A 27,143-nucleotide genomic window follows, 5' to 3' on the forward strand; every position below is an offset into this window, starting at 1 on the left:
TTCTGTATAACTCGATTTATTGAAGTTCATACAAGTAGCTAAATACTATTATTTACAATAATGTGTCCTTAAAAGAATAATAGCTAGTAGCCTTGCATTGGCTATTTATTCCATACGGCAGCTCATAATTAAACTACATTTATTGGCTATTTCGTTCTTTGTAATTTTAAACAAACACCGTTTCAAAATATTTTCTAACAGTATTATATTCGAATAACTATAATTAGTTATTTAGTAAAAGTACATAATTAAATTATAATTAATGGGGTGCAGATACTTATTAGGTCAAAACAACGAGTACTTAGTAAAAAATAACATTATAAAATTTTACATGTTCAACTTAAAAGGCAGTGATTTCAATCGGTATCATTAACACACTTGTATTGTGTCATAGATAAATTAGAACATTGTTTTACATGAAATATGAAAAAAATAATTAAATTTACTCTATCTCAAAGATAGTTAATGTTTGTTAAACGAAGGTACTTTCCGCGAGGCGACACGATAACCTCTGCGGTGCCACCGTGGTACTCTGCCTGTAGGGCTTGGCCCACGGAAAGGTCGTCGTTGGGCGTTGGGTACAAAGCTAACATCACCGGTTCTCGTTGCGGTGCTATACGTCTGAGATGCCCATTGTCTCATGCACACCGTACATCTGCAAACAAATTGTAAAAAATTAAACGTCAAGCCCAGTAAGTAGTGTTTCTTGAATAAATGTATATTGCCAATGTATACACCTGATAGTGAATGGTCACTGTCGCTGATAGACATTAGTTAGTAGCTCTAAGTCACTGCTTACCGCGCGTATACCAATACCAAAGCAGTGATGCCACTATTACGAATGAATGAGCGTTATATTTCAAGGTCGTTTTAAAATTCCTTATGCTTTATATTTCTATATATTATAAATACTGTACCTGCTGACTCTTGAGTCTTTATCAGTTTTTAATGTTTCCTGTATGGGTTTTTGGAACATCCAGTTGTCGTTTATTGTAGACAGCCAGTATGAGACAGCAGTAGCGAAATAGTTACAACGTCCGAGACCATTACATTCAATGAACGGTCGTGTCCTGAACTCTCGTAAGCATGAACCAGGTGAGATGAGGCTCTGTCCTGATGCGTCTGCGCCCGCGGTATGCTAAACACAAAAAAAACATGTACAAAAAGGTTTTAATACATGTTTATTAAATATGTACCTCATTACCTATCGTAATATGTACGTACAGTACGATTTAATAGGAAAATGTGTAAGTACATTGCTGTTGCTACGAGAAAAGCATCTTAACTTACCATTAAAAAGCTGTAGCCCACCCACAACTCCTTCCATTTATCTGGACATGTCGGCACCTCACTGCTCTGACTGTGTATAGCGATTGTCCTAGTTGGAGCTTCGCATACTTGACATCTGAGTTAAAAATATATGTACATAATATTATATTTCAATAGCCGTTATATTCGTAGCTAAAAGTCTATAGAATCGCTAAAAAGCGTAAAATTTTATATTTACCGAGAAATATATGTGCCGACGTCTCTGGCTTGAATGGGCGTCATTGCCATGGGCATTGGTTCTGGAGTAGATAGCCAAAAGCTGTAGTCTTCTCGTTGGGCAAAGTCGCAAACATTATTTAGATTGCAAAACAAATACGGCATTGTGGAGAATTTACGGAGACAACTACCTGGAGCGCCTGTATTAAAAACACAACACCATATGGTAAGTTCCTTTTTTGAACGCCCTTGGGAAATTTTGTTTTTTAACAAAATTAGTTAGATGGTGAAGAGTTTTGCTGGTGATTATCACTATAACAACAAATTTAAAATGTATGTGCAGTATGGAGGATAACATATACATGATGACTTAACGAATGGGTCTGACTTCGGTTTGATACTTCACTGAAATATATTAAGTGTATAATCTATGGGTCTGACTAAATAAGTATGACTTAAACTATGACATAAAATTGATGTTTTTTTTATATAAAAAAAAAAGTTTAAAATAAATTTCAGCTTTAGTGAAATAAAAGGCATCAATTACTTACCGAGATCTTGACCGTGAGCTTTTCCATTAGCGATTATATGAATTAACGAAAAGCCTTCCCAAAGCGGTGATGTTCCAGATGGACATTTCGGTATCAATCTTGTTTGTGAATGAACCGTGAAATAAAATCCTCTAGATTTGGGTATTGGAGGTGGAGGTGCTGGTGGACCGGGACGACCGACGCTGCCATGCAATCCAACGAAACCTTTAAGCCCTCGTTTACCTTTGATACCTTGTAGCCCTTGAGGGCCTGGTTCTCCAGGAGGACCTTGTAATCCTATTTCTCCCCTTTGCCCTTTGACACCCAGGTAACCATTTCGACCAAAAGACCCTGGGATTCCTGCTACACCATCCCGTCCATCAAATCCTGGCAATCCAACATCACCAGGTTGTCCAGGTAAAATATCTGATGGAAGCAGAGTATCTCCTTTGTCTCCTTCTATTCCTTGTAGACCGGGGGGTCCGATGAATCCAGCTTCACCTTCGTCGCCTGTCTCTCCTTTGACCCCGACTAAGCCTTGTTCTCCGTAAATTCCAATTCTTCCAGTTTCTCCGATTGTACCTTTTTCACCTTTTAATCCATTGTAACCAGCCAAACCCGGATATCCAGGTTGGCCCTTGGGACTAATGGCAAAACCTATTTCACCTGCATTTCCTTTTTCACCTTTTAATCCAGGATGTCCCTCCATCCCCCGCGGTCCTGGTATCCCTAGGTATCCTCGGCGTCCCGTAAAACCAGGCATACCACGATCACCTTTCGCTCCTTCATATGTTAATCCCGGTTGACCTGGTGTGCCTTCAGGACCATCTACTCCATATTCTCCTGGAGCTCCTTTTTGACCCATGGGACCAGGCCATCCTGGTAATCCGTCAATTCCTGCTTTACCTTGTTCGCCTCTTTCAGGAAATTCACCGTTTCGACCAGGTAAACCACGAGGTCCTTGGTCACCTCTTTCTCCAATGAAACCTGGAAGACCCTCGTTGCCGACCATTCCTTTGATTCCAACATCACCCTGCTCTCCTTTTCTACCAATATGTCCAGTATATCCAGGGTCTCCATATTCTCCTGGATTACCAGGAAGGCCGGGGAACCCAATATCACCAATGTCTCCTTTAGTAGCTGGTAGATAAATGGTTCTACCAATATCACCGCGATCACCCTTGATTCCTGTGGGGCCTATACGTCCTTGTGGTCCTTGAAAACCTTTATTACCAGGTAATCCCGGAATGCCGATTCGTCCAGGCTCACCATCCATTCCTCTGTCGCCACGGTCACCCTTTCTACCTGATGCTCCATATAGACCCTGCTGTCCTTTCGTACCAATTAATCCATTTTTACCTGCGAATCCATCAGTACCCGGCAAACCTTTTTCACCTGGTTCTCCTGTTTGCCCAGGGAAACCTTTGTCACCTATAGCACCTCTTGGTCCTTGGAAACCAGGTGTCCCTGAGAAACCTGTATCTCCTTTATCACCTTTAGTACCAGGCGGACCTCGTATGCTTAAACCAGGCATTCCTTGAGGACCCTTAACTCCTTTTTGTCCGGGTATTCCATCTCTCCCTGTATAACCATTTATGCCATGTTCACCGGGTTCTCCTTTTGATCCAGAAACCGCGTTATCTCCTCGGTCTCCTTTTGGTCCTTGATAACCATAAATTCCACGTTCTCCCTTTCCTCCTGGTAAGCCTGGAATACCTGGTTTTCCTGTTAAGCCTGGGTTACCTATATAGCCTTTAGGTCCTAGAGGCCCTACTAAACCATCTTGACCAGGCTCTCCATTAAAACCAGGAGCACCTTTATCACCTCGCTCTCCTGGCTTTCCACTGGCTCCAGGTAATCCCATTAATCCAGAAAATCCAGTGAACCCTATCGACCCTGGTACACCAGGCTCACCGCGACGCCCATATCTTCCTGAGTTTCCTTTCATTCCTTTAGGTCCTGTAAAACCTTGTAGGCCGTTACTTCCTTGTAAGCCTTGTGCACCAATAGGTCCCATCGGACCAGGTGATCCTGGACGTCCAGGTAGTCCAGGTGCACCTTGTATTATTATCCCGGGGAAACCTTTTCGTCCCTGTTAATGATATATTTTTTTAGTTTCAATATATAATAAGATTACAGAGTTTTCTTAATAATAAAATAACATTAGTTAGGTCGCCAAATTCATTAATTACCTAGTCACGTTGTAGGACAAGGATTTCCGTCCACCTAAGATGAAGGTTACTTATACCTACATGACAGGGTTTGGCGCTTCATTGTGTAGTATCACTAGTCACTAGTCTGATAATGTGCAGGTTTAATTTAACGGGTTTGTCGTTCACCTTGAGATATGTGCTTGAAAACGATGAAGAGATTTTCGTTTACACTATTACTTTATACCGTATTCGATGAGGAGTTCTCTGGAGAATTTTTCGAGATAAAGTCATTATTTCCTTTATACCAAAGTACCACCGGCCACCGGAGTTGAATCTTTCTACTTGAAACTTCTATTGGAGTCACTACTGGATCATCCACAGTGCGTTTAAAGAATCATATAAATTTTGTAACTATCCTGCTATTGAAGCATCCTCCACGATGTTTCTGTACGTTGACATAACCCTATTGAAATGGAGCGGTGACTATCCACCACTATGAGATGCAACATATGCTCGACTTTATATAAGACATGAAACCTGCTCCGTTGTCGGATGGCGAGGTAGTAAAAAAGAGTGACGCTATCATCTCAAACAATGATGACAAATCATGATAATTGGGGCTTGTATATTTAGGTCAAACTACTTAGTAATAAATTGATTCACTTAAGATAACGCCTCAAAACAGTTATTTAAAAATTAACTAACCCGAGGTCCAGGTGGTCCATCAGGTCCTATATCTCCAGGCGCTCCAGTTACGCCTTTCTGACCTATAACTCCAGATCTTCCGGGAGTCCCAGGATAACCAGGCTCTCCATTATCGCCTCGTTCTCCGTTTATTCCGTTTGATCCTCTTTCTCCTGGCAAAGTTGCGTAGCCACCGTCACCACGCATACCTTTTTGTCCTTTTTGACCATCGCTGCCAAAGGGTCCCCGGTAACCAGGACTACCTGGATCACCGTATGGCCCAATGCTACCTTTTTCTCCACTAAATCCTTTGAAGCCCTTTGGTCCTTGTTGTGATGTACCCTGTATTCCAATATCACCTCCCATACCTGGGTACCCATCTGAACCCTGATCCCCTCGAATACCTTTTCTCCCGGGTACACCTTAAAGAATAAATATTTTTGTGATTTTTTTATAAATCCAATACAAATTATTCCTTTATTTAATGTGTAGCTACCCGGGCTTATAATGGTCTACCCAGTGTACACTCCTTTTTGAAGTGAAACTTCTTTAGGCGCATGAGGGTAAAATTTTTACAGATGTAACGTCACGCAGGTATGCAACGGAAGTGTCGAAAATTTTTAATACAGCCCCATCTATGAGATTTTTTAATACTAACGTGCGTATGAAACCTCTTGTAGTGAATTTCAATTTAGGATTATATGTGACGTTAAAATATCGATTCACAGAGGGCACTACCACATACTATAAAAGATGATTTACAATTATTTACTAATGACAAAATTTTACATATACTTAGACATTTAGGATAATTGTATTTTAATTTTTGAAGGTTTCACTTCTAACACATGTTTCTTTTTTTATAATTAACATTCTGTCCTATTTAATATTACCATTGAAGCCAGGGTATCCTGGATATCCTTTTTCTCCTTTAGCATAAATGCCATCAATCAGTGATTCTCCAGTTTCTCCAGGTGGGCCAATTTCTCCCTTATCTCCTTCTTCGCCACTGAAAATACATTACGTTAAGTTTAATATTTATGTATATCCAAAGAGTGTATTTGGATTCGTGTATAACATTCGGATTGGCTTTACATGCTTAACAGTATATTGAAAATTTTAATAAAATATAATACAGTATATCAAATATCTGTCAAAATAAATTAATGAGCTAGAAAGCCAACAATTTCTTTTTTATTTGTTAATGTTTGAAGTTCAAACCTACAAGGTTTTCCGATGAGAAAAAAAAAAGGTATTTACATTTCAATTGGTTTCAAATTTTATGATACACTCCCACATACCCCACCCGCGCGGCAGTGGGGTATGTGGGAGTTGAACCTCATTAAAAACTCCTGCCGCTCACAACTGGCGCCCTACCCCGGACCGGGCCGGAGCCCAGTCGGGGCTATTGAGACGGCGGGACAGGGTTGACGCAGAGCACATTACATCCATCCTGCCGTCCCACAGACGCCGGAACGGCGGCCGCCAGCGTCACGACTACCGATTCCCTCGGTCAGCGAGCCGAATAATAGATATCTTGAATATTATTAGTACCCGGCAGAACACCTACAGGGTTAAAATATACTATTTTTCAGAACTTTCTTGTTTGAAAACGGTAGTCTGGTTGTCAAGTACCTAACTTTTGATGCTACGGTATTTTCAAAGTTTTCTGTGTTTTTCCTTTTACATTGTAATAATTTCAGTTATAATATAAGTGAAGTACTTATTATCATTGTTACAATTTATTATTTATTTTCTCTATGGCTCCGATCTGATTATTCAAGGTGACCGACGGTACTCACTTTATATGTATGAAGCGGTGGAAAAGTGCAAAAAAAACAGTAACGATTTCAGGTAAATTTGTCGATAAGGAAACCTACGTTAAACCCATATCTCCTTTTTCACCGAAAAGAAAAGCCATCGGAATATCCGGAGTAGCTCCGGGCCATCCAGGTACTCCATCCCTTCCACGGGATCCGTTTCTTCCAGGAGTTCCGGGTTGGCCGAAGTCACCGCGCACACCTTTGAATCCAGTGATTCCTGAATCTCCGTGAGGTCCTTGTCGACCAGTGTCCCCACGAAAACCCGGTGGTCCGATAAAACCTAAGTTTTTATAATAATAAATAATTTGTTAAAATTTTAATTATCAATCTCTTTAATATATTCAATAATAAATTATCTTCTTGTTTACATAATATCGTGATCGGTAAAATGGATAATAAATAATAAGAAAAGTTTTAGTTTGAAAAAAGTTCGTGTTCTACAATTTGTTGCAAATTGTTAGAATTTTTGGAATAACGTCACTATTAATGAACACTTTTCCCCAATACGAGTAAAATTTTCTACTGAATAATTTTGAATAATTTTAGCCACATTGTTTTTGATAACATTGAAATTATAATAATATAATAAGTCAACACCAACCTGGTTCACCGCGAGGACCGCGGTCTGCTACGGTCATGGAAAGTGCAGGTGTTTTCAAACGTCCTTCAGGTCCTTTTGGTCCTTGAGGTCCTGCCATACCAGCAAGCCCTTTATTACCCTTTGGCCCCTTTGGACCATTTATTCCAGGTATCCCTGGAGCTCCACGTTGACCACGAGGTCCTGGTAGGCCAACCAGACCTGGGAATCCTTGACGACCAGTAAAACCATCGTCTCCTTTCTGCCCTTTACTGCCAGGCAGACCTGTAAAGGAACCGAGGTACTATCATCATCAAAACACGCGTAAACTACTTTTTTACTACTAAAATGACGAAGAAAAATTAACAAAAGTTTGTTGCTAACGCAGTTTGTTTTTCTGGTAGTTTTTTGCAAAGTGCTAACTATGATGTCCCGCCTCCACTCTTTTTGACAGACATAGAGCACACTTCCAACTCTAGATACTCTGGCAGGTTGTCAGGACTATTAACGCTGGCTCTTTAAGGATCTATACTTTTGATCGTGCATGCCAATATCATATTGCCAATTCATCCGCATAATAATATAGATACATGCCAGAGTGCATGCATAATTTACCAACCAATTTATGCATGATTTAGGAAGGGCAACCAAAATTTGTTTCTGAAGTAGATCTGGGGCGGGTTATGAATCAGTATTGAAAACAAAAGCGTGCGCGTTCATTGCGCAGAAAGATTCTTTATTATAGCGTCATAATTTCAAGAATTATGCCTGTAACCTTCTAAAGTTAATTGGGTTTTCGGGATTGAGATTTCGTGGGATATTTATTTACGTAGTCACCTAAAAGGCATTTGATGTTGGATTCTAAAACTATCATAGCATTAAAAAAAGCGAGAAAATGTTTTTTACTACCGCAACATCGGCTACCGAAGGACAGTTCATCTTTACAGTTAGTAAAGAGTATAGTAACAACTACAACATGCTCGTTTTCAGAGATATTTTTGCCACGTATCACCATGTTATTCTTCAATCGTGGTTTGAGAGATGAGGCTAATAATTATAATTTTAGTGTCTTTAACCAAAATGAGTTGATGGTTATGAATTCTTAAAATTGTATAATAATATAATCTACCGATATAATTGGAAAATATAATTTCATATTATTTTCACAAAATATATATTTACCCGAAGGACAAAATGGACAGTCATCTCCATGTTCTCCTTTTAGACCAGACAATCCAGGACGACCCGGATTACCAGGGCTTCCAGCTATTCCAGGTCTTCCGGGTGGGCCTCGATCACCCGGCGGTCCAGCACCGTAAACGCCCCTGCCAGGATATCCTGCTGGTCCGATTGCACCTGGTTCACCCCTGTCACCCCTTAAACCTGGAATGCCATCTATGCCTGGGGTGCCCTCTTCACCAGGTTCCCCAATTACTGTGTTTCCTTTAAAACCTTTAGGACCAACAGGTCCTTGTATTCCTGGATATCCGTTAGGGCCACGTGGGCCAGGCAGACCTTTAAAACCATCATCTCCGGGTTCTCCCTTGGGCGATACACCTGGAGCACCTTGTGGACCAGGTAGGCCTTTAGCTCCTGGTAGCCCTGGTGGTCCCATTAAGCCATGCTGGCCAACTGCACCGTCTAATCCAGGTGCTCCCATAGGCCCGACAAAGCCAACTGGACCTTGTGGACCCATCGAACCTGGTAGTAAAGGTTCGTTTAGTGTCTCATCGAATATTCCAGGTTCTCCGGAAAAGCCTTGCGGGCCAGGATTTCCCGGTCTTGCATCTTCTCCACTGGGTCCTGTTAAACCATCCGCACCATCCGGTCCCGCATATCCAGGAGCACCTTTAATGCCTTTTTGTCCAGGCGGCCCTTGTGGTCCTCGGTGTCCAGGCTTGCCCCGAGGTCCGTCGTCACCCTGATCTCCTTTGTAGCCTTGTAGTCCATTAGGTCCATAAGTTCCCTATTAAAGAATTGCTTTTGTTGTACTAAATCAAAACAATTTTTTAAATAAGATCTCAAAATTATGAATGTGGAACACTTCAATGCTTACCCTTAGACCCACAGAACCTGTTTCTCCTTTAATTCCTTTTACACCTTGCTGTCCACGTAATCCTTTTTCACCTTTTGACCCCCTTGTTATTGAAATGTTGTACTCTCGTACTTCATCGACAATTACTAGAGAGGCAGGTCTTCCTCTATCACCAACATTGCCTTGATCTCCCTTTTCTCCAGCTGGTCCTATGACATCTTCACCCAAGTCGCCACTATATCCAGGTTCTCCTTTTAAGCCCATTGGGCCCTTGAATGCAAAATTTCATTGTGATATAAAACAAGGCATTAATATAGAGCTTAAGAAATTAAATAATTAAAATCACTAACTTACTTGATCACCCTCGTCTCCGGGTAGACCACTGTCTCCTCTCCAACCTTGGGGTCCAGGAAGTCCATAACTACCTGGTCTACCACCATCTCCTTGATCTCCTTTTGCACCTCTTGAGTTAACTCCACCTTCTCCTGCCAAGCCTTGAAGACCTTTTTCTCCGTAAGGTCCTGGAATACCTCTATCACCAGGTGGACCTTGTATACCGGGAACCCCTTGAACTCCATCAATACCACTACAGCCGTCCAAGCCTGGGAATCCAAATACTCCTTCTAACCCAGGCAGACCCTTTAAAATTAAATAAATTTAGATAATATCGTATTCAAACTCATTTCCAATTTAACAAGGCATTTGAACATGCAAATGACTCAGAAGAAATTGTAATATTCATTGAATCAAGTTAGGGTAGTTCTCTGTATCCAAGAATATTGCATGTCAAGACGATTTTTTCCATGGGTTATATATTATTTTCATAATCAATAAAAAAAGCTCAGCTTCTCACTTGATAACGAGCAGTTTTTTTTTAATATTCATGATATGATAATTATGATGAAAGCACATTTGTTTAATATCACCGACTTTTAAATTGTTGTCAAGAAAACGTGTTTTAAAAAAAAGCTTCAAAAGCTTTCTCCGTATTTTAGGCGTACCTACTCCCGTTAAATGGAGAATGCTGACTACCTCTAAAAAGTAATCTACTGAATAAATGTGTCTTGTTTTCAAATCAGATTACAAAAAAAATAGTTTTAAATAAAAAAACACCAACTGAATTAAACTGTCTCCTTCTTTTTAATAAGAAGTTATTACTTCGTACAAAGTGTGAATATATACCTGTGGTCCTTCGTCTCCTCGTCGGCCATAAGATCCTTCGGTTCCCTAAAAGTAAAGCTTATTGTTAGTTTATGTCAGAGTTTTGTAACAGAAGTTTTAAGGAAGTGAGAAATCTTACTCGTTCTCCTTTGTCCCCGAAATCGCCGCGTTCTCCCCAGTCTCCCGGCACACCGGGTAAACCAATTCTTCCTTCAAGTCCATCTGCTCCGTAGTCCCCTTGAAGCCCTGGGATGCCCGGAGGGCCTATGCTTCCTTGATCTCCTTTTATTCCACGACAATCACACAGAGTCTGATTACAGACCACCTATTAAAATATACAAATTAGTGCATGGTTTTAAATAGTATTATGAGAAGCAATAATTAATAATGAAACATCTACATAGCATCGTCCTTCAGCTACAGGACACGTGTTTGTTTCGCAGCTGACACGGGTACGACGGTGGTGCCACCTTTTTCGGGTTTATAAAATCTCGTCGGAAATTACAATATAGGTATGTATAAATACAAAGATTTAGTCGTAAGTGTTTTTCTGTAAAAAAACACTTGTACATAATAGTATCGATAATTTCCAACATTCGGATTCGGAAGCAATCAATAGAACAACAACAGTACTTTAAAAATACATATTAACATTAATTTTTTTCAACTACAGTCAAACCTGGATAAGCGAGAACTGGATAAGTGAGAAAACTCTATAAGTGAGAGTAATAGCCAGGACCCGTCATTTTAAGCTCCCAAAACCTCTATTAGCGAGAAACAGAAACCTGTGTAAGAGAGAGTCGTTTTTCCCTCATGGACCTCCGTAAGTGAGAGTGCTACTTATCTATACCTCTATAAGCGACAGTCGAGCTTTATTTATTTATATTATTTAGGAGGAACAAATGACAAAACAAATTACAAATTTAACATCTGCTATTTTATGACTCATTCTTAACTTTCGTGGAACTTCCTACCATTGTTTTAGTATTTTTTTCTCGTCAATATTGAACCTATTCGATTTCGTGGAACTAAATAAAATTGTTATTTTATCGCATTCTTTTCGACTGGACACGTGTGCCTGTGTACCGTCCTGTTTGTCGGCCTTACTCAGTTTATCGTTAATAAATTGCGAAGGAAAGTTCTGTTCTGCATCATGTCAAAATGGAAAATTAAAGTACTGTCATTAAGTGATAAACTTAAAATAGTGAATGCGTTTGAATCCGGAAAGTCGCGAAATGAAATTCAGAGGGAGCATTAGCGAGAAACTCGGGTTAGTGAGAAACCTCTATAAGCGAGAATGAGATTGTGCTCCCTTGAACTCTCGCTTATCCAGGTTTGACTGTAGTTCATTCTGATATTATTTTTATCACCGGAATAGTTTGGAGAATATATATGTACATAACAGCTCTAAACATGATGTCAGCAAAATATTGCATCATCGTTTCATATGTTCCAATTTATTACAATTCAGAAACACTCTTAAGTTTGTTAGATGGGATATTGTGTCAATATGATGAACTAATACGGTTTAATGTATTATTTTAAAATTAATAATAATTGATTGCACCCCTCCTATTTCTGCCGTGAAGCAGTAATGCGTTTCGGTTTGAAGGGTGGGGCAGCCGTTGTAACTTGAGACCTTAGAACTTATATCTCAAGGTGGGTGGCGCATTTACGTTGTAGATGTCTGTGGACTCCAGTAACCACTTAACACCAGGTAGGCTGTGAGCTCGTCCATCCATCTAAGCAATAAAAAAAAATCGCCTAATTAAACCGACTAAAGAATTTATCCCGAACAATTAAAATCTTTTAAAGCAACTATTTAAATTTCAGAGTTATAAAAATTATGCGACAGCACCATCTTCGAGCTACTTTAACAATCTTCCTTTCAAAATACCAGCATTGTCACCTCATTTTATCTGAACATTTAGACGTGTCAAGGGAGTTTTTTTTTAATTTTTTTTTATTTCTTAGATGTGTGGACGAGCTCTCAGTCCACCTGATGTTAAGTGGTTACTGGAGCCCATAGACATCTACAACGTAAAATGCGCGACACACCTTGAGATATAGTTCTAAGGTCTCAGTATAGTCACAACGGCTGCCCCACCCTTCAAACCGAAACGCATTACTGCTTCACGGCAGAAATAGGCAGGGCGGTGGTACCTACCCGTGCGGACTCACAAGAGGTCCTACCACCAGATTAACGTAAGGTATACAAAAATGGGATTAAAATAGTAAAATTTTAAGTCAACAATTACAAAATGCTCTGGCTTAGGGTCAGGCATAAAACAATCGCGATAAAATTGATGAAAATAATACACGACGGTGTGTACCATTTGAAATGCATTAAACCGCATAACTTTACAAATGTGGATGCTCGTTCTCAGAAATAAGAAATAGGACTCCATCACCATTTATTAAAGCGCCAGTAACTAGTAACATATCAATTTTCCGTTGACAACATCGCTAAATTTGCTCGACGACGCAATGTAATAATATCACTTGTCGCACACGTCACCGATGACTATTGAAAAAATTGAAGATTTATTATTCTGAGATTGAAGTATTAATAATATGTAGCTAGCGCATTTTTTAATCAATGTTTTATAACTTCATGCTTAATTACATTAACACAGACCTAAATTAAAGCATTTTAGAATGTATTTTGCAATTTTTGAGCGTGTTCGCAGATGAGACGAGTGGGTGGCGCGTCGTCTACTTCTTCCTACTGAGCACTATGCCATTGTACGGCCTGTTGATTCATTTAGTTTTTTGTAAAGTATTTGAACAAACATACTAATTTTGTTGTAATGATTAATGTTGACAAAAAAAGACAAAAACTTGTTAGACAACGCTGAATTCTCAGATATTTTTAAAAAGTTCCCCTCTTGAATGTTCTAGATATTTACAATAACTGTCTCATAATAAAAATATTGGGTTTGATTTTAAATATTGATCGAGGTACCTTCCTATTTAAATTTAGTAAATACGAAGGAGCAGTTTCGTTAGATGCATGACTATTTTTAAAGCTGATTAACTTTTATTCGAAACAAATTTGAAAAGCATATTTGGTCATTACACCTATTAAATAACATTAAGTTTTTAGTTTTCAGGCCAATATTCAATGCCATGAAACCACATAATACATTCATTATCAGGCCACACACATTTTAAGCAATGAGCTGTCGGATATAATACATGATGACATTATATGGGAACATGCGATTATAGAACAGTTGAGTCATTAATTGCAATTCAAGGAACATATTGGATAAACAATCAGTAGTGTCCAGAGCGATAATGGCCATTCGCACATCCCGCGCCTCCCCTCGTACCTTACATACGCTGCCGCAGGGTATACATTTATACATATCGACGCTTGAAAGGCAAACGTGACTAAGCGACAATAACTGCTTTGTACATAACTGATAGGCAATAACCATATTCGATGCGCAAAAAAAATATATTTCTAAGTCTATTAAAATCATTTCAATCCTACAGCTACTAGCTAGATTCTGCTACAGCTAGATTCGTTAAAATAAATTTTGTTTTCAGGTATTTCAACTTTAAATTAGTCTACTGTAAAGTTCACGCATTGTCGTTTAGTCACGTTTGCCTTTCAAGCGTCGATATGTGCATTAATGATACTTACAACATTGTATTATGTGCAATCAACACACTACTGATTATTACGCAGTTGCATAAAAAATTTTTTGAAGCGAAATTTTTCATTTGTTACTTAATTGTACTTATGAGATACAGATATATTATAAATAGTTTGTCATACAAATATAACTTCGAAAACAGTAATCCGGCCTTTTCTTTTGTTCTTATGCCTCGAGCCATTGAAAACCTATCGTCATGAGATAGTAGTATCTTTTTTTAATTTTTTATTGCGGGTGAATGAGCTCACAGCCTATTAAATACTGCTTCGCGGCAGAACCAGTCACGGTGGTGGTACTTACTCTTTCGGGTTTATAATACACCGTACCACCAGTAATTTCGTTAATTACAATTTTCTAAAATCTGTTTATTAGTGGGAGTTAGCTCAAATACTTGTAATTCCATTTTTATACGTAGTTGATAGCAGTGTAGCGTACGTTCCGCATGTTGGTGTGTAGTCATCATGTACAACAGCAATAATATCAGGGGCATTGCAAAATATAGCGCCGAGGATTCTTTTCAAACCTTGGTTGAAGAAGAATATCATAGCCTGGAGGCACACCGTGGACAGAAGTTCATTCAGAGCCAGACGGTGCGTGGCAAATATGACCTTTTGGATTACACTATAGACTAACGTTGTGATTCCAGTTAATATTAATGATCTATGCCCCGGTGGAGGGTGGCGAAATGGTAATAGAAAGTAGACGCGGAGACCATCCTGTGAATATGATATATCTATAGCTCTCCATAAATACAACGTGAATGTTTCCTAAAAATATTTAAATACTTTGTAATTACTATTTAATATTATTTGATACGCAGCATCGAAAAATTGTATCGTATTAACGGTAAATCTTTTCGTACACCTTTTATTCAGATTCAGACAGTCTTGGTAGTTAGATATAATACTACTAGGATTTTACGTAGGTAATATTAACAAAACGCTGTTTTCAATTAGTATTCATTCTTATTGAAATTCTATGAAAAGCTGTTATCGTTGTAAGTAAATGTGTCAAAAGAAAAAAAATAGAGCGGACCGCCGAAATTTACGAGCATTCGCCGGGATCTGGTGTCCTCTCTTCGTTTGGTAGCTTTTAAAATTAGTTTTGCTTATGAAATGCAATTTCGTTTTTACATTACTGCGTTTTGTCGACAGCATGATAATTTAAGACGAATAATATTCACAATAACATAATAATCTAAGGACATTAAAATAAATTACAGAATTTTTTTTTAAAAACCATTGTGTCATGTGCGCTGGATTTTTATACTTCCATTCATGCTTTTCAGTTCAGTTCTTTACAACTGCATGTATTTATTCCCGCATATATACTATTTATCCAACGGTATACGGTTTATCCAATATATTTGATGCAACTTTAAAACCGATTGCATTGTAGGCTGTCTTCCCGCTATAATTTGTGGAATTGGGTCTTTTCTTGGTTGTCGAAAGTCAGCCATATCACAAGACCTCCGACAGCCAGACCTCAATATTGATATGACGCTTTAACTGTTTAATGCATCGACGAAACTCAATAACAAAATACCTAAATACTATAATATGTACTATTAGTTTTATTTGACTGAATTTCGTACTCAAATATTTAGAAAGTTAAAGACAATTGCGAAACTAGCATTTTTGGATTTCAATGGATGTATGTAATAGCCAAACTTTAGCCACAAATCGATTCAACTTTACCACAGTATTTAGAATACAATCTAGCACGCTCACCGTCTCTGTGAACTGCAAGCAACTGCATTTAAATTTAGAGCAAGGGATATGGCCGTCCGTTTAACTAGCTTTTGTTACCGTACTGAAACTATTGACCTATTTCTCATTGCTGGAAGTAAGTAATAACTTTCAGTATTGGGCTCGCGGCTATTAAATAACTCGCGAGTTACTGACCGCGCATTGCAACGCGGCGTGCGTGGTTCGAATAATTTCATTAAACCTATATTATTTCAAGGAAAAAATAATAGAAAGACACAATTTTGTATATGTTAGTGATTTATACGAATTTGAAAAGCATTGGTAGATTGGCTATACGCGTCTTCAGACCAGAACACATTTAATTCGTGGCATAAATACATCGGACGATAGTTAACCTACGCGTGAACTTGTAATAAAATCTACCAGAACTGAAGTTAGGAACCCAAAATTAGAGTTGGAAAGTATGAGAAGGAAAATATGTGAATACTGATATGGAATAATAATAAAAATTATGCTCAATTGTTAGTTCTTTAAAGATTTTGATACGATAACCGTATTGAGTTATTTTTTCTTTAATAACTTCTATAAATTGATTTTCAGAAATCACGTTTACTTATGAAAAAGAATCGGAATATAGTGTACATTATTATGTGACCACTAAAACCAGGGGGCCCTAAGTTCGATTACTCTTCTATGCAATAATAAAAAAATAATACGTAAATCAAACATCGCAATCATTCTTAATGCAGCACAATTCTAAAATACGTGTAGTTAATGGTACGGTGCGCTTAAACACCGATAAGCACCACAAGAGCAAATATAGACCATAACATATTGAGGAACATGAAGCCTACTAAATATGAGATTTAGGTAAGAAAACTGTACGGAAGAGAAAGGAAGTATTCTTTTAAAATTTAAGGATTTTGTTTGGGACAAATTATGCATTAGACAGCTCTGTATAGCTCTACATAGCGATGTTTTAAGTCGTTTAAACGGTTCATCTAGTCTTAACTGGTTACCGAATCTTATAAATATCGATATTAATCATACAATATTTTTATTAATCAAACAATAACACACAATACATCAATGAGGTCGAAATCTCTTTTGTGGTTCCTGGAGCCCATAGAAATCTACAACGTAAATGCGCCACCCACCTTGAGATATAAGTTCTAAGTTTGAGAAAAAACAAAAAAAAAAACCCGCTGAGTTTGTTTCGCCGGTTCTTCTCAGGACTGTGGCTTTTTTTGGAACCGGTGGTAGAGTTAACATTTTCATTTATATTTCGACATTCAACAAGTGTGTTATGCTGACATCCAAATTGAAATAAATTATCAGTATAGTTACAACGGCTGCCCCACCCTTCAAACCGAAACGCATTACTGCTTCACGGCAGAAAATAGGCAGGGTGGTGGTGCCCGCGCGGACTCACAAGATGTTCTACCACCAGTAGTTACGTAAATTATAATTTTGTGGGTTTGATTTTTTTGTCCTACCTACGCCGAAAGTTCGGTTTTCCTCCCGCTGTACAGGGAAGAAAGTGTAACTTTTCCTCCCTGGGTACTGACAAGTGCGAATGTGCGTTAGTGTCTACGTCTGCTCTCACGCACCTAAAATTCTCCGTCATGGTTGTGCTCGGGTAATTTGCAATATTGTGTTTAGTGTAAAAGTGAAATAAACAAAATGCAATAAAATTTAATAGTGAAGTATTAAACAAAGATGAGTTCATCAGACAGTTCTTATTCAATTAGTAGTAGTTTATTTAAAAATTAAAAAACAGTTCAATTGTTTTTTTATGAGTACCCCCGGCCAGGGCTTCGCCCCTGGACCCCACCGAGGCTTCGCCCCTGGACCCCGGCTCGGCACTCCACGAACTTTCGGCCTGGTAGGAGAAAAAATAGTACGTGCACCGCGGGAAAAAAGCAGGAGATCTCATCCCTCGTGTTTGACACCCTCGCCTTCGCCTCGGGTGGCAATTTTACACGCGGGAGGAAATGTCCTACTTTTCTCCCTTAGTGCACAATGTACTATTATTACACGATGTTATTCCTTCACCGTGGAAGTCGATCGTGAACATTTACCAAGTAAGTATTTTATTAGCAAAATTGGTACCGCCCGCCTGGGATTCGAACTCCAGTGCATCGCTCAACACGAATGCACCGAACGTTTTATCCTTTAGGCAATGACGACTTACTATATATACCCATATATACTTAGTATACTCTATGCTGTTTGCCAAAGGATCTGGCACCCGCTGTAACTGTATCAGTCGATATGAGTACATCGGGCACCTTACCGTATTAAGTCAGACACGGTATTAGAAAAAATAAATGGACAATAATATTAAACTATAGGTAAGTTGGTAATAAAATCCTTAGGCATTTTTTGGTATATCGCATTTCATGGAAGATATCATAAATATTCTGAATGTAATTAAATCAATTGGTTAGACATCGACGTATAACTGCATAAACAACTTCAGATAAACTGGTGATAGAATTTACTATGAACGTCCGAATAAACGAGTAGCTCCATTCTGTCTATTTATGCCACGATGCTAACAGTTCGGGCTTAAAGAGTATATGTATTCGTTGTTTTTCAAAATACTCAGAACATGTCCCAAGATCAGCTTCTAGTAATTACATTGTGGTTCTATTCACCAGTGAACAGGCTCCTGTGATTGTTTAATGCCAGATGGGCCAGTATAAAAACGCAAATGATTCAGAATGTACCGTATCTGGAACAGTCTGTAATGCGATATCAACAAACAGTATAAAATTGAGGAACACAAACATACTTCCTTTAGGGTTCAACGTTCCGTGCTGCTGTACGTCACGATGATAAAGAGCTAGTATGAATGAGACCGTGCATTGACAGGGCGACTCACCCCGGAATAAAGTAACCAAACATTGACCGACGATCTCTACTCTGCTTCACAACAAAATGTTTATTTATAATTTATTATTATAGTCGTAGTGACTCGGGCTACGCATCGTTCGTAATAATTAAAGTTCGGTAAACACGCGAGACATTAAACCTAGACGAAAATGACGCAACTTTTTCTAAAATAGCAAAAACAATGATGACCAGTAGTTCATATATTATGCCAAGCAAGACTTCGAAATAATTTCGTTTTCAATTTTTAATAATATTGTGATTACATTCTAAATCATTTTAACTTTGTAAATATTTTTCTAAAGAGTTCTTTAATAAATAAATTGCAGCAGAATTAAAATTTTGATTTATTGCCATGACATGCCATGCGAACGAATAATAAAAGGTAATATACATCAAAGGTACAATTAAATTGATCTGTAAATGTTTTACAGTACATACCTACCTAAAATTTGCGCGTGATTTAATTCTCTCGCCCACATCGAAACAAATATTACAATGACATCATCATCTACTTTTATGAATTGATTGGCAGTTTTAATAATTTATATCTTATTTATTATTTCGATGAAGTTGTTAACAATGAATACCAAGATAAACTAGTTATCTCAGTAACAATTAAAAAATAAAATAAACATTATCATTATATTTACGCAGTGATACGAAATCGTGGGAGTTATAATTATTTCGGCAATGATTGCAAAAATTGTGTTATATACCTAACGACAAACGATAGCAGTTTCCTGTCGTGATGATAAGAGATGATGTTGTTTGTGTCACGACCTCTTTTCGTAGAGCTTTGTCAATGGAAGCTGATTTTGACCTAATTCATATTATATATACTACTAAATGCCTCTTTGAATAATGTTAACACACACGCGATGATGATTAATTTTTCTCGATTCGCAGAACTGTTAGCTGCGAACAGGATACGGAAATATGTAGGTACTGTATGTACTGATACTGACTTCGTTATCATTACTAATTTTACAATAAAGATGTGCTTTATATCTGTATTCATTTATAACCTCAAAACATTGTACCTATATTCACGGTATATTATTGCCTTTGAAAGCGAGCTTACTTGATCTACATAGTTGTTAGTTGACATATTAAAATAGGGTTATTTTAGACAAGTTTGTTGAAAAACGTTGGCAGCTTCGAATTTCAGGGTTTTCATTCAATTTAATTAAATTTTAATTGTATTAAAACAGAATGAAAAAAATTGATTGCTAAATGAAGAGCATCGTTAAGATTGTACTTATTTTAATAAAAAATAAAATCTTAACGTCCATTACAAAGTATAAGCTTGAAAGTTTTAGAAGAGTAAACTTTTTTACGGTAGATCATTTGAGATTTTGATTTGAGAAATGAAAAGTGAAATGCCATAACAGCTTGAAATATGTACAATTAGCAGAGTTTATTTGGTTTAGTGTTTTATGGCCAAAATGAAATTTGAAAGAGTTTAGAAACATTCCCCAAGGATTTGATTCAATTTCAGCTATGGCTCATGTAGCCGCGGAAGCTAAAACCAATTTGAAGCGGTTTTCTTTAATATTCGGGATAATTAAAAATGATGTACAGAAACACTTACTAAATTACAGTTAGAATTTTTATAAGTACCTACCTATCGGTAACTAAACTATGTAGGTCAGATGTTTTCAAAAGTGTATATTATAATAATATCTTATAATAAGTCGTCATTCACCCGGTTTATCGAAAGGTTAAAACATAAAAAAAATATAATTAGTTTAGTTATTTTAGCGATAAGAAGTAGCCTAAAAGTTTTTTTATAAGATAGTGATAAATCATAACCCACATTAATGAAAACCGTTAAATTAAAATTGTATTAAATAGGAATGCACTAATCTGTCTGTTGAAATTGGGATTAATAGGTTTCTGAACCGTCTGTATCTCTTAATTAACAGGAAAATCTATTATTAGGTCATTAGACTATAAAATGATAACTTATGGCGGGTGTTGATTTTATGTACCAAATAAAACTTAAGATAAAAGTGTAAAGGTTAGCGTAACATGAGATGATTAAAGAAACAAGAATCGTTTGGTAAATTTTTATTTATTTTATAGACTTCTTTTTTATTTAAGCAATTCACGATTGTTATTATTAGTGTAACTTTTTTAAATCATTGTCTCAGCTAAAGCTTTCATGTTATGAAAAAAAAAGTTAGAAACGACTGTTACAGGATTTTTCTCTCAATTCGTACTGAGCCAAGATAAATTAGCAAGTAATGGTTAGATTCGTATATCTGCCGTAATACTATGATTTAAAAGAGTTAGAGATGTAGAACGTTTGGAACCTCTAGGTTTGCGGAGGGACTTCGGTTCGCTCTGTATTTTGTACCGTATGTTCCACGGGGAGTGCTTTGAGGAATTGTTTGAGACGATACCATCATCTCATTCTTATCGTCGCACTGCCCGCTACCGGAATAGAGTTCATCCATACTACCTGGAGCCACTGCGCTCATTTACAGTGTGTTTCCAGAGATTTTTTTTGCCACGTACCCTCCGGATTTGGACTGAGCTCCCCTCCACGGTGTTTCCCAAGCACTTTGACATATCCTTCTTCAAACGAGGCATGCGGAGAGTACTTAACGGTAGGTAGCGGCTTGGCTCAGTCCCTGGCATTGCTGAAGTCCATGGGCGACGGTAACAACTCACCATCAAATGGGCCATATGCTCGTCTACCTACAAGGGCAATAAAAAAAAAAAAGAACCCACGGAGATATTTATCATAGGCATGATTAAATTTTGGTTAGATAATCTTGGTGGTCCTTCGCTACAATATTACTTTACTTTTCTGGGACAGCATTTTTTTTCCAACATTGTGGAAATGGTCGTTTGTGTATGATATTGTAGGAACTACATGTAAGTAGGTATAAAGTTTATTTACATCTTACAGGCAGGAATCGTGTCATCATTTTGAAATACTAACATAAATAGTTTCGGAATACGCGCTCCTTCTTTTGCCCCGAGTGTTCTGAGGCATTCCGTTGTAAGTGTCATCATCTTTCTCCTGCCTTTCTCCCAGTTACCTGAGGTCGGCGCAACATGTTTTCCGTATTTTAAGTAGTCGTCAGCGAATGCCTGGTTACAAATGTTTACCTTACTAAATTTTAATCACAGAATAAAATATGGTTCCGTCAAAGAACTTTGGTAAATAGATTTGTCCTGACGTTTTTCATATCTATTACGCACAATTGCAAAAAGCTGGGCCTAGAAGTTGGTTAGTAAAAATTTTGGACGACCTTTAATCATACTTGACAACTTCGAATTTAACCTTTTTTCGTCCTATTCATAAGTATGACTATATTATTCTCAAAATAATTATCATGGCTCATGATTTAGATTGATAGTTAACGTATTGTTCTGTTTTAATTTCTAATCTATATATATATATAAATGAATTGCTGTTCGTTAGTCTCGCTAAAACTCGAGAACGGCTGGACCGATTTGGCTAATTTTGGTCTTGAATAATTTGTGGAAGTCTAGAGAAGGTTTAAAAGGTAAATAAATATGAAAACGCTCGGAATTAAATAAAAATGTCAATTTTATTTTTCCTTTGATGAGTCCCCCGTCGGACGAATCCCTTTTGTTTGTTTTAAGTTTAATTTATACAAAAGTTCAGGTCTTTTATTTGTCGATCGAGGCACTACGAAGTCTGACGGGTCAGCTAGTATGTAATAAAATAAAATAAATAAATCAATAACCACTTCATTGCCAATAATAAGCCATAGTTGGCAAATAATCAATATCAAAATACAAAGATATTGTAAATATTTCCTCAGGCCATATTAAAAGTTTAAAATAGTTTATCATAAGAAATACTCGCCACGTTTAATACTGTTGATAGCCTTAATATCCAAATGTTTATCTTAAAAACAGAAAGACAAGTAACCGCTATATTAAAAAAAGAAGCTAATCAGGCAACGATGTCAAAAGGTTATTTTGTACTTGTTTCAAATACGTATCATTATAATAATTGGTATCCGCGATTTTTTATAAGAGTTGTAGAGCAAAGTGTGTTTTATAACGTGCCTTTACTGGGTCGACTTGTATCTATGCAATGGAAACTGACGAACTGGAATTTACCCATTTTACGTGTCGATAACGATTGTCAGAAACAATTTTAACTCTAATTTTAATTAAAACTCTGTAGATTTGTGTAAAATATGAATTTACAAAAAACATTTTCGGTACTCGAACATACATACATAATACCTACTTATGTTTTTTCTCTGTAGATTGGTATACGATCTCACAGCTAATCTGGTGTTTGGAAGCATTAATAATTATACATAATTAATAAAGGAGAATGATGAATAGGTTATTAATGTAATCCACATTATCCAAATAATCCAGACTGATGTTGATCTCAATTTTTTTTTAGCGGTAGGCAGCGGCTTGGCTCTGTCCCTGGCATTGCTGAAGTCCATGGGCAACGGTAACCACTCACCATCAGGTGGGCCGTATGCTCGTCTGCCTACAAGGGCAATAAAAAAAAAGTCTCGAAGACATTATTTATCCGTCTACGTACGCTCAAACATAAATTACTTTACTGTATAGCAGTGGTACTCAACCTTTTTTTCAAGGAGGCCACAAACAAATCGCAGTTTAGTTTAGTTTGAAGTGGTTTAACAAATTTTTTTAAGAAAATGAGCTTTATGCTTTGGTCAACATATGACCTAAGAACCTTAATTACTCGTAAAATCGGAAAACAAAAAAATTAGGATTTCGTTCGATTCGATTATATTTTTAGCGTTTAAGTACCAACAAATAATAATTTAGGGTTAAACCACTTCAATTCTAAACGTGCGAAATTTTCGTGATCGTGTCGCGGGCCGAAAAAAATAATATAATTAAGAGTATACTGGGAGGATACTAGGAACATAGTATATGTTTCACTGGTGGTAGGACCTCTTGTGAGTCCGCACGGGTAGGTACCACCACCCTGCCTATTTCTGCCGTGAAGCAGTAATGCGTTTCGGTTTGAAGGATGGGACAGCCGTTGTAGCTATACTGAGACCTTAGAACTGATATCTCAAGGCGGGTGGCGGCATTTACGTTGTAGATGTCTATGGGCCCCGGTAACCGTTTAACACCAGGGGGGCCGTGAGCTCGTCCACCCATCCAAGCAAAAAATAAATTAAAAAAACCAGCAACAGGTACACCATGTTTAGCTTTACATATTTTTCCATATTCTGTCGAAAGCAGATATACTTACGGACCAACTGAGGGTAAGTAAGTGCTTATTGACCCTTATGGACATCAGCAATGCCAGGAAGATAACACGGCAGTTTTCTGTAGCTAAGGGCACTTCGAAGGTCTTCAAGATCAATTAAAAAAATCTATAAATTTAATTTTTTTTTGTCTAATTTTATTATTGTTAAGCATATACTTAGTCTTAATGTTTTACTTTTTGCTATTATATTGTACACTTTCCCAATTACCATAAGCTCTGTCTCTGATTTAACTATAGATAGCAGCTGGCAGAAAACTTACGTCTAAGCTTTTACCTCATACAATATAAAGTGTGCTTTCTGTTTAAGGTAAGGTTTCTGTGTAAGGTTTTTGTGCTCATCAAAGAATAATTCAAAACATACGATTTGTTTTTTTTTATTGTTGTTTTTACTAACATAAATCTTGGTTTTACAGGTTTTAATGAGTGTTCGCCTTATTGGCTAGTTGTCTTTAAAGCTAGTACTACCCAGTGAGAGAGTCTTGGTTTAGAAACAATAACTCTAGCTTAATAAATTCTAGCTTAGGACCTGTTTCTAATGATAGACAACTAAAGAACGTTCATATATTTATTATGTACTATACTATAGTGACTGTACTGTTATCTATATATATGAAAATGAATTGCTGTTCGTTAGTCTCGCCAAAACTCGAGAACGGCTGGACCGATTTGGCTAATTTTGGTCTTGAATTATTCGAGGAAGTCCAGAGAAGGCTTAAAAGGTGAATAAATATGAAAATGCTCGTAATCATATAAAAACAAACAATTTTGTTTTTCCTTTGATGTGTCTCCTGTCGGACGGATTCCTTTGGTTTTTTTTTAAGTTTGTTTTATACAAAAGCTTAGGTCTTTTATTTATCGATTGAGGCAGTACGAAGGCTGCCAGGTCAGCTAGTATTCTATAGTTTATTGATGAAAAAATAAATTTTCAATGGAATAATTTAAAACAACAACTCTCGTACTTTTTATTGCATTTGTGTATTTTTTATTGTATTTACTGCCCCATAAAGCAAAAGAAGTATACAGCCCACGTTATAATTAGTGGTTACTAATACTTATGGACATCAACATTGCATACATAATTAACGACAGGCAGCGGCTTGGCTCTGCCCCTAGAATTGCTGAAGTCCATGGATGACGGTAACCACTCACCATCAGGTGGGCCGTATACTCGTCTGCTTACAAGGGCAATAAAAAAAAAGCATAACAATGACTATTTTAACTTGAGGAAGTTTAATGTGAAACGGTAATTTATTTTATAATTTTACTAACTTTGCGCCCACAGCTTAGACTGTGTAGTGTAAGCTTGACATCTCGTGGTCGGAGACCCGTATTCAATAGTCAGGTGAAAGACAGACCTACATTATTTTTCTATTTCCATATCAATTTTTGCCAAATCGATTCGCTGTTTTCTGCATAAAAACGTAACATACAAAGAGTACCTTCAGTAATAATAATTTTTGCTATGTATACCTTCTTACAGCTAACAATATAAAAGTAAATTAATTTTTTTTTATTTTTTATTGACGGTATAGGTTTTATGTGCCTTCAGATTTTAATTGTACAAGCCCTTGTAACTATACTTGAGATCTAAGAACTTATATCTCAAGGCGGGTGGCGCATTTACGTCGTAGATGTCTATGGGATCCAATAACCACTTAACACCAGGTGGGCTGTGAGCTCGTCCACCCATCTAAAAAAAAACATAATCTGCTCCAAATTCTGTATATCTCTGAAAGCAATATGAAAATCTGTTTTCAGCAGTTGCAGAGCTGTGCACGACAAACAACCGGACTGAGAGAAAATAATTTAAAAAACCCCATTTCTATTTTTATTATTTTAATCAATGTACAGATAAACCGGATTCTACTCTTTTATTATATCTTACTATTTTGTATTACTATGCTTTACTATTCTAATTTGTAGTGTTTCAATAAATTTTTTTTTGTTAACTCTATTGCTTTCTGGTTTAACTAAAAAAATATTGAGTTAGTTCAAGCTTTAATGCACAGAATTTGTTGTTTTCTTAAACACACGGTTATAATTTAATGTAAGGTTGTAAATATCATTCAGAATTTTCCGTCAAATAGTAAAAGGTAAAGGCAGGACTTGATTAATACATTACTTATGTTAAAAAAATTTTATGTCATAAAATGCTAATCGTCACCAGATGAGCTCAATGTTCGTCTAGATACTAAAGGTCGAGCTAAAAAAGGGCTTAGGGTTCCGTAATCGATTGCGTCCACCCATCTGAAAATTAGTCGTCTGCCCGTAGTTCAATCTTAATATTAATAGGCTATTAACTTTTTCGTCACTACATTCTTGGCAGAGCGGTCGTAACCGCCATGTATTCTTTACTATTAACACTAAATAGTAAATATTTGCAAGTCTGTATATGGCATTGCCGATGTTCATCAATGACGGTAGCCCCTTACGATTCAACGTATTACAGGTTCATATGCCTTTGAAGGAACTAAAAAATACACTAAATTTACGAGAAACCATAATCTATAAGTGCATTTTACATAGTCTTAAATGTTAAGAAAACATTCTGTAGTCGAGGATTATTAGAAAATTTAATAAATATGTAGATAACAGAAACAGTGTATAAAACAAAACTAGCTTTATCTTTAAAGCTGTATTCTGTTATTTCTACCTTATAATAAAACAAGCAACTAGATTTATATAGGAATATCGTAAGCCAATAATCCAAAGAACCAAGCCAAAGATTTATAACAAAGAAAGTCTTTTAAGTTTTAATAATTTTCAAGTTCAAATCTTCAAAAGAACCCTGAACAACAAATATTACATTATTAGTACACTTTCCAAAAAATTTCTGAGCAAAATATGAGTATAACTTAACCACACATTACGGTTTCAATATAACAGACTTCCAATTACAGAGCTTTCAGGAAAGCATTGTGTCTTACGCGTTGATGTCTTACCCATGCAGGAAATTAATACTCTATCTTATTTTTTAAATATAAGTTTAAATATTTTTTTACTTACTGTAGAAACAGGAGTTGGACTCCAGAAGAATATCAGAAGAGCAGCGGGCACAAGATGTAGCGCGTGAAGGCGCGCACGCGCCGGGCCCGACATGGCTGCGCCACACTACTGGATGCCCGCCCTCTCGGTAGCTCGGGGACGAAGGCGATACGGCCACTTT

At 37.1% G+C, this 27,143-nt stretch overlaps 1 protein-coding gene across 1 annotated transcript; it reads right to left on the reverse strand.

Annotated features, from left to right (window-relative positions):
* Positions 1 to 27,140, reverse strand: vkg (Collagen alpha-1(IV) chain viking). The gene is made up of 15 exons (XM_028187601.2): positions 26,984 to 27,140; positions 10,588 to 10,773; positions 10,470 to 10,514; positions 9,642 to 9,926; positions 9,309 to 9,557; positions 8,435 to 9,218; positions 7,277 to 7,537; positions 6,733 to 6,955; positions 5,746 to 5,861; positions 4,874 to 5,274; positions 2,037 to 4,107; positions 1,508 to 1,685; positions 1,291 to 1,405; positions 918 to 1,138; positions 1 to 655 (listed from the first exon to the last, which is right to left on the reverse strand). Exons 1-15 carry the CDS (start codon positions 27,074 to 27,076, stop codon positions 463 to 465), a joined length of 5,421 nt encoding a protein of 1,806 aa, XP_028043402.2. The 5' UTR covers positions 27,077 to 27,140; the 3' UTR covers positions 1 to 462.
* Between the last annotated feature and the right edge of the window lie 3 nt (positions 27,141 to 27,143).

The sequence above is a fragment of the Bombyx mandarina genome, chromosome 04, assembly GCF_030267445.1.
Source record: "Bombyx mandarina strain Sakado chromosome 04, ASM3026744v2".
NCBI classification, from domain to species: Eukaryota; Metazoa; Arthropoda; class Insecta; order Lepidoptera; family Bombycidae; genus Bombyx; species Bombyx mandarina.

Excerpts from the sequence above, each read along its gene's own strand:
- vkg (XM_028187601.2), bottom strand. The coding sequence starts at position 27,076 with ATGTCGGGCCCGGCGCGTGCGCGCCTTCACGCGCTACATCTTGTGCCC. Across the intron at positions 1,139-1,290 it reads TGGGCTACAGCTTTTTAATG|CATACCGCGGGCGCAGACGC; the intron begins GTAAGTTAAGAT and ends TTTTGTGTTTAG. Across the intron at positions 656-917 it reads AAAGACTCAAGAGTCAGCAG|ATGTACGGTGTGCATGAGAC; the intron begins GTACAGTATTTA and ends ATTTGTTTGCAG.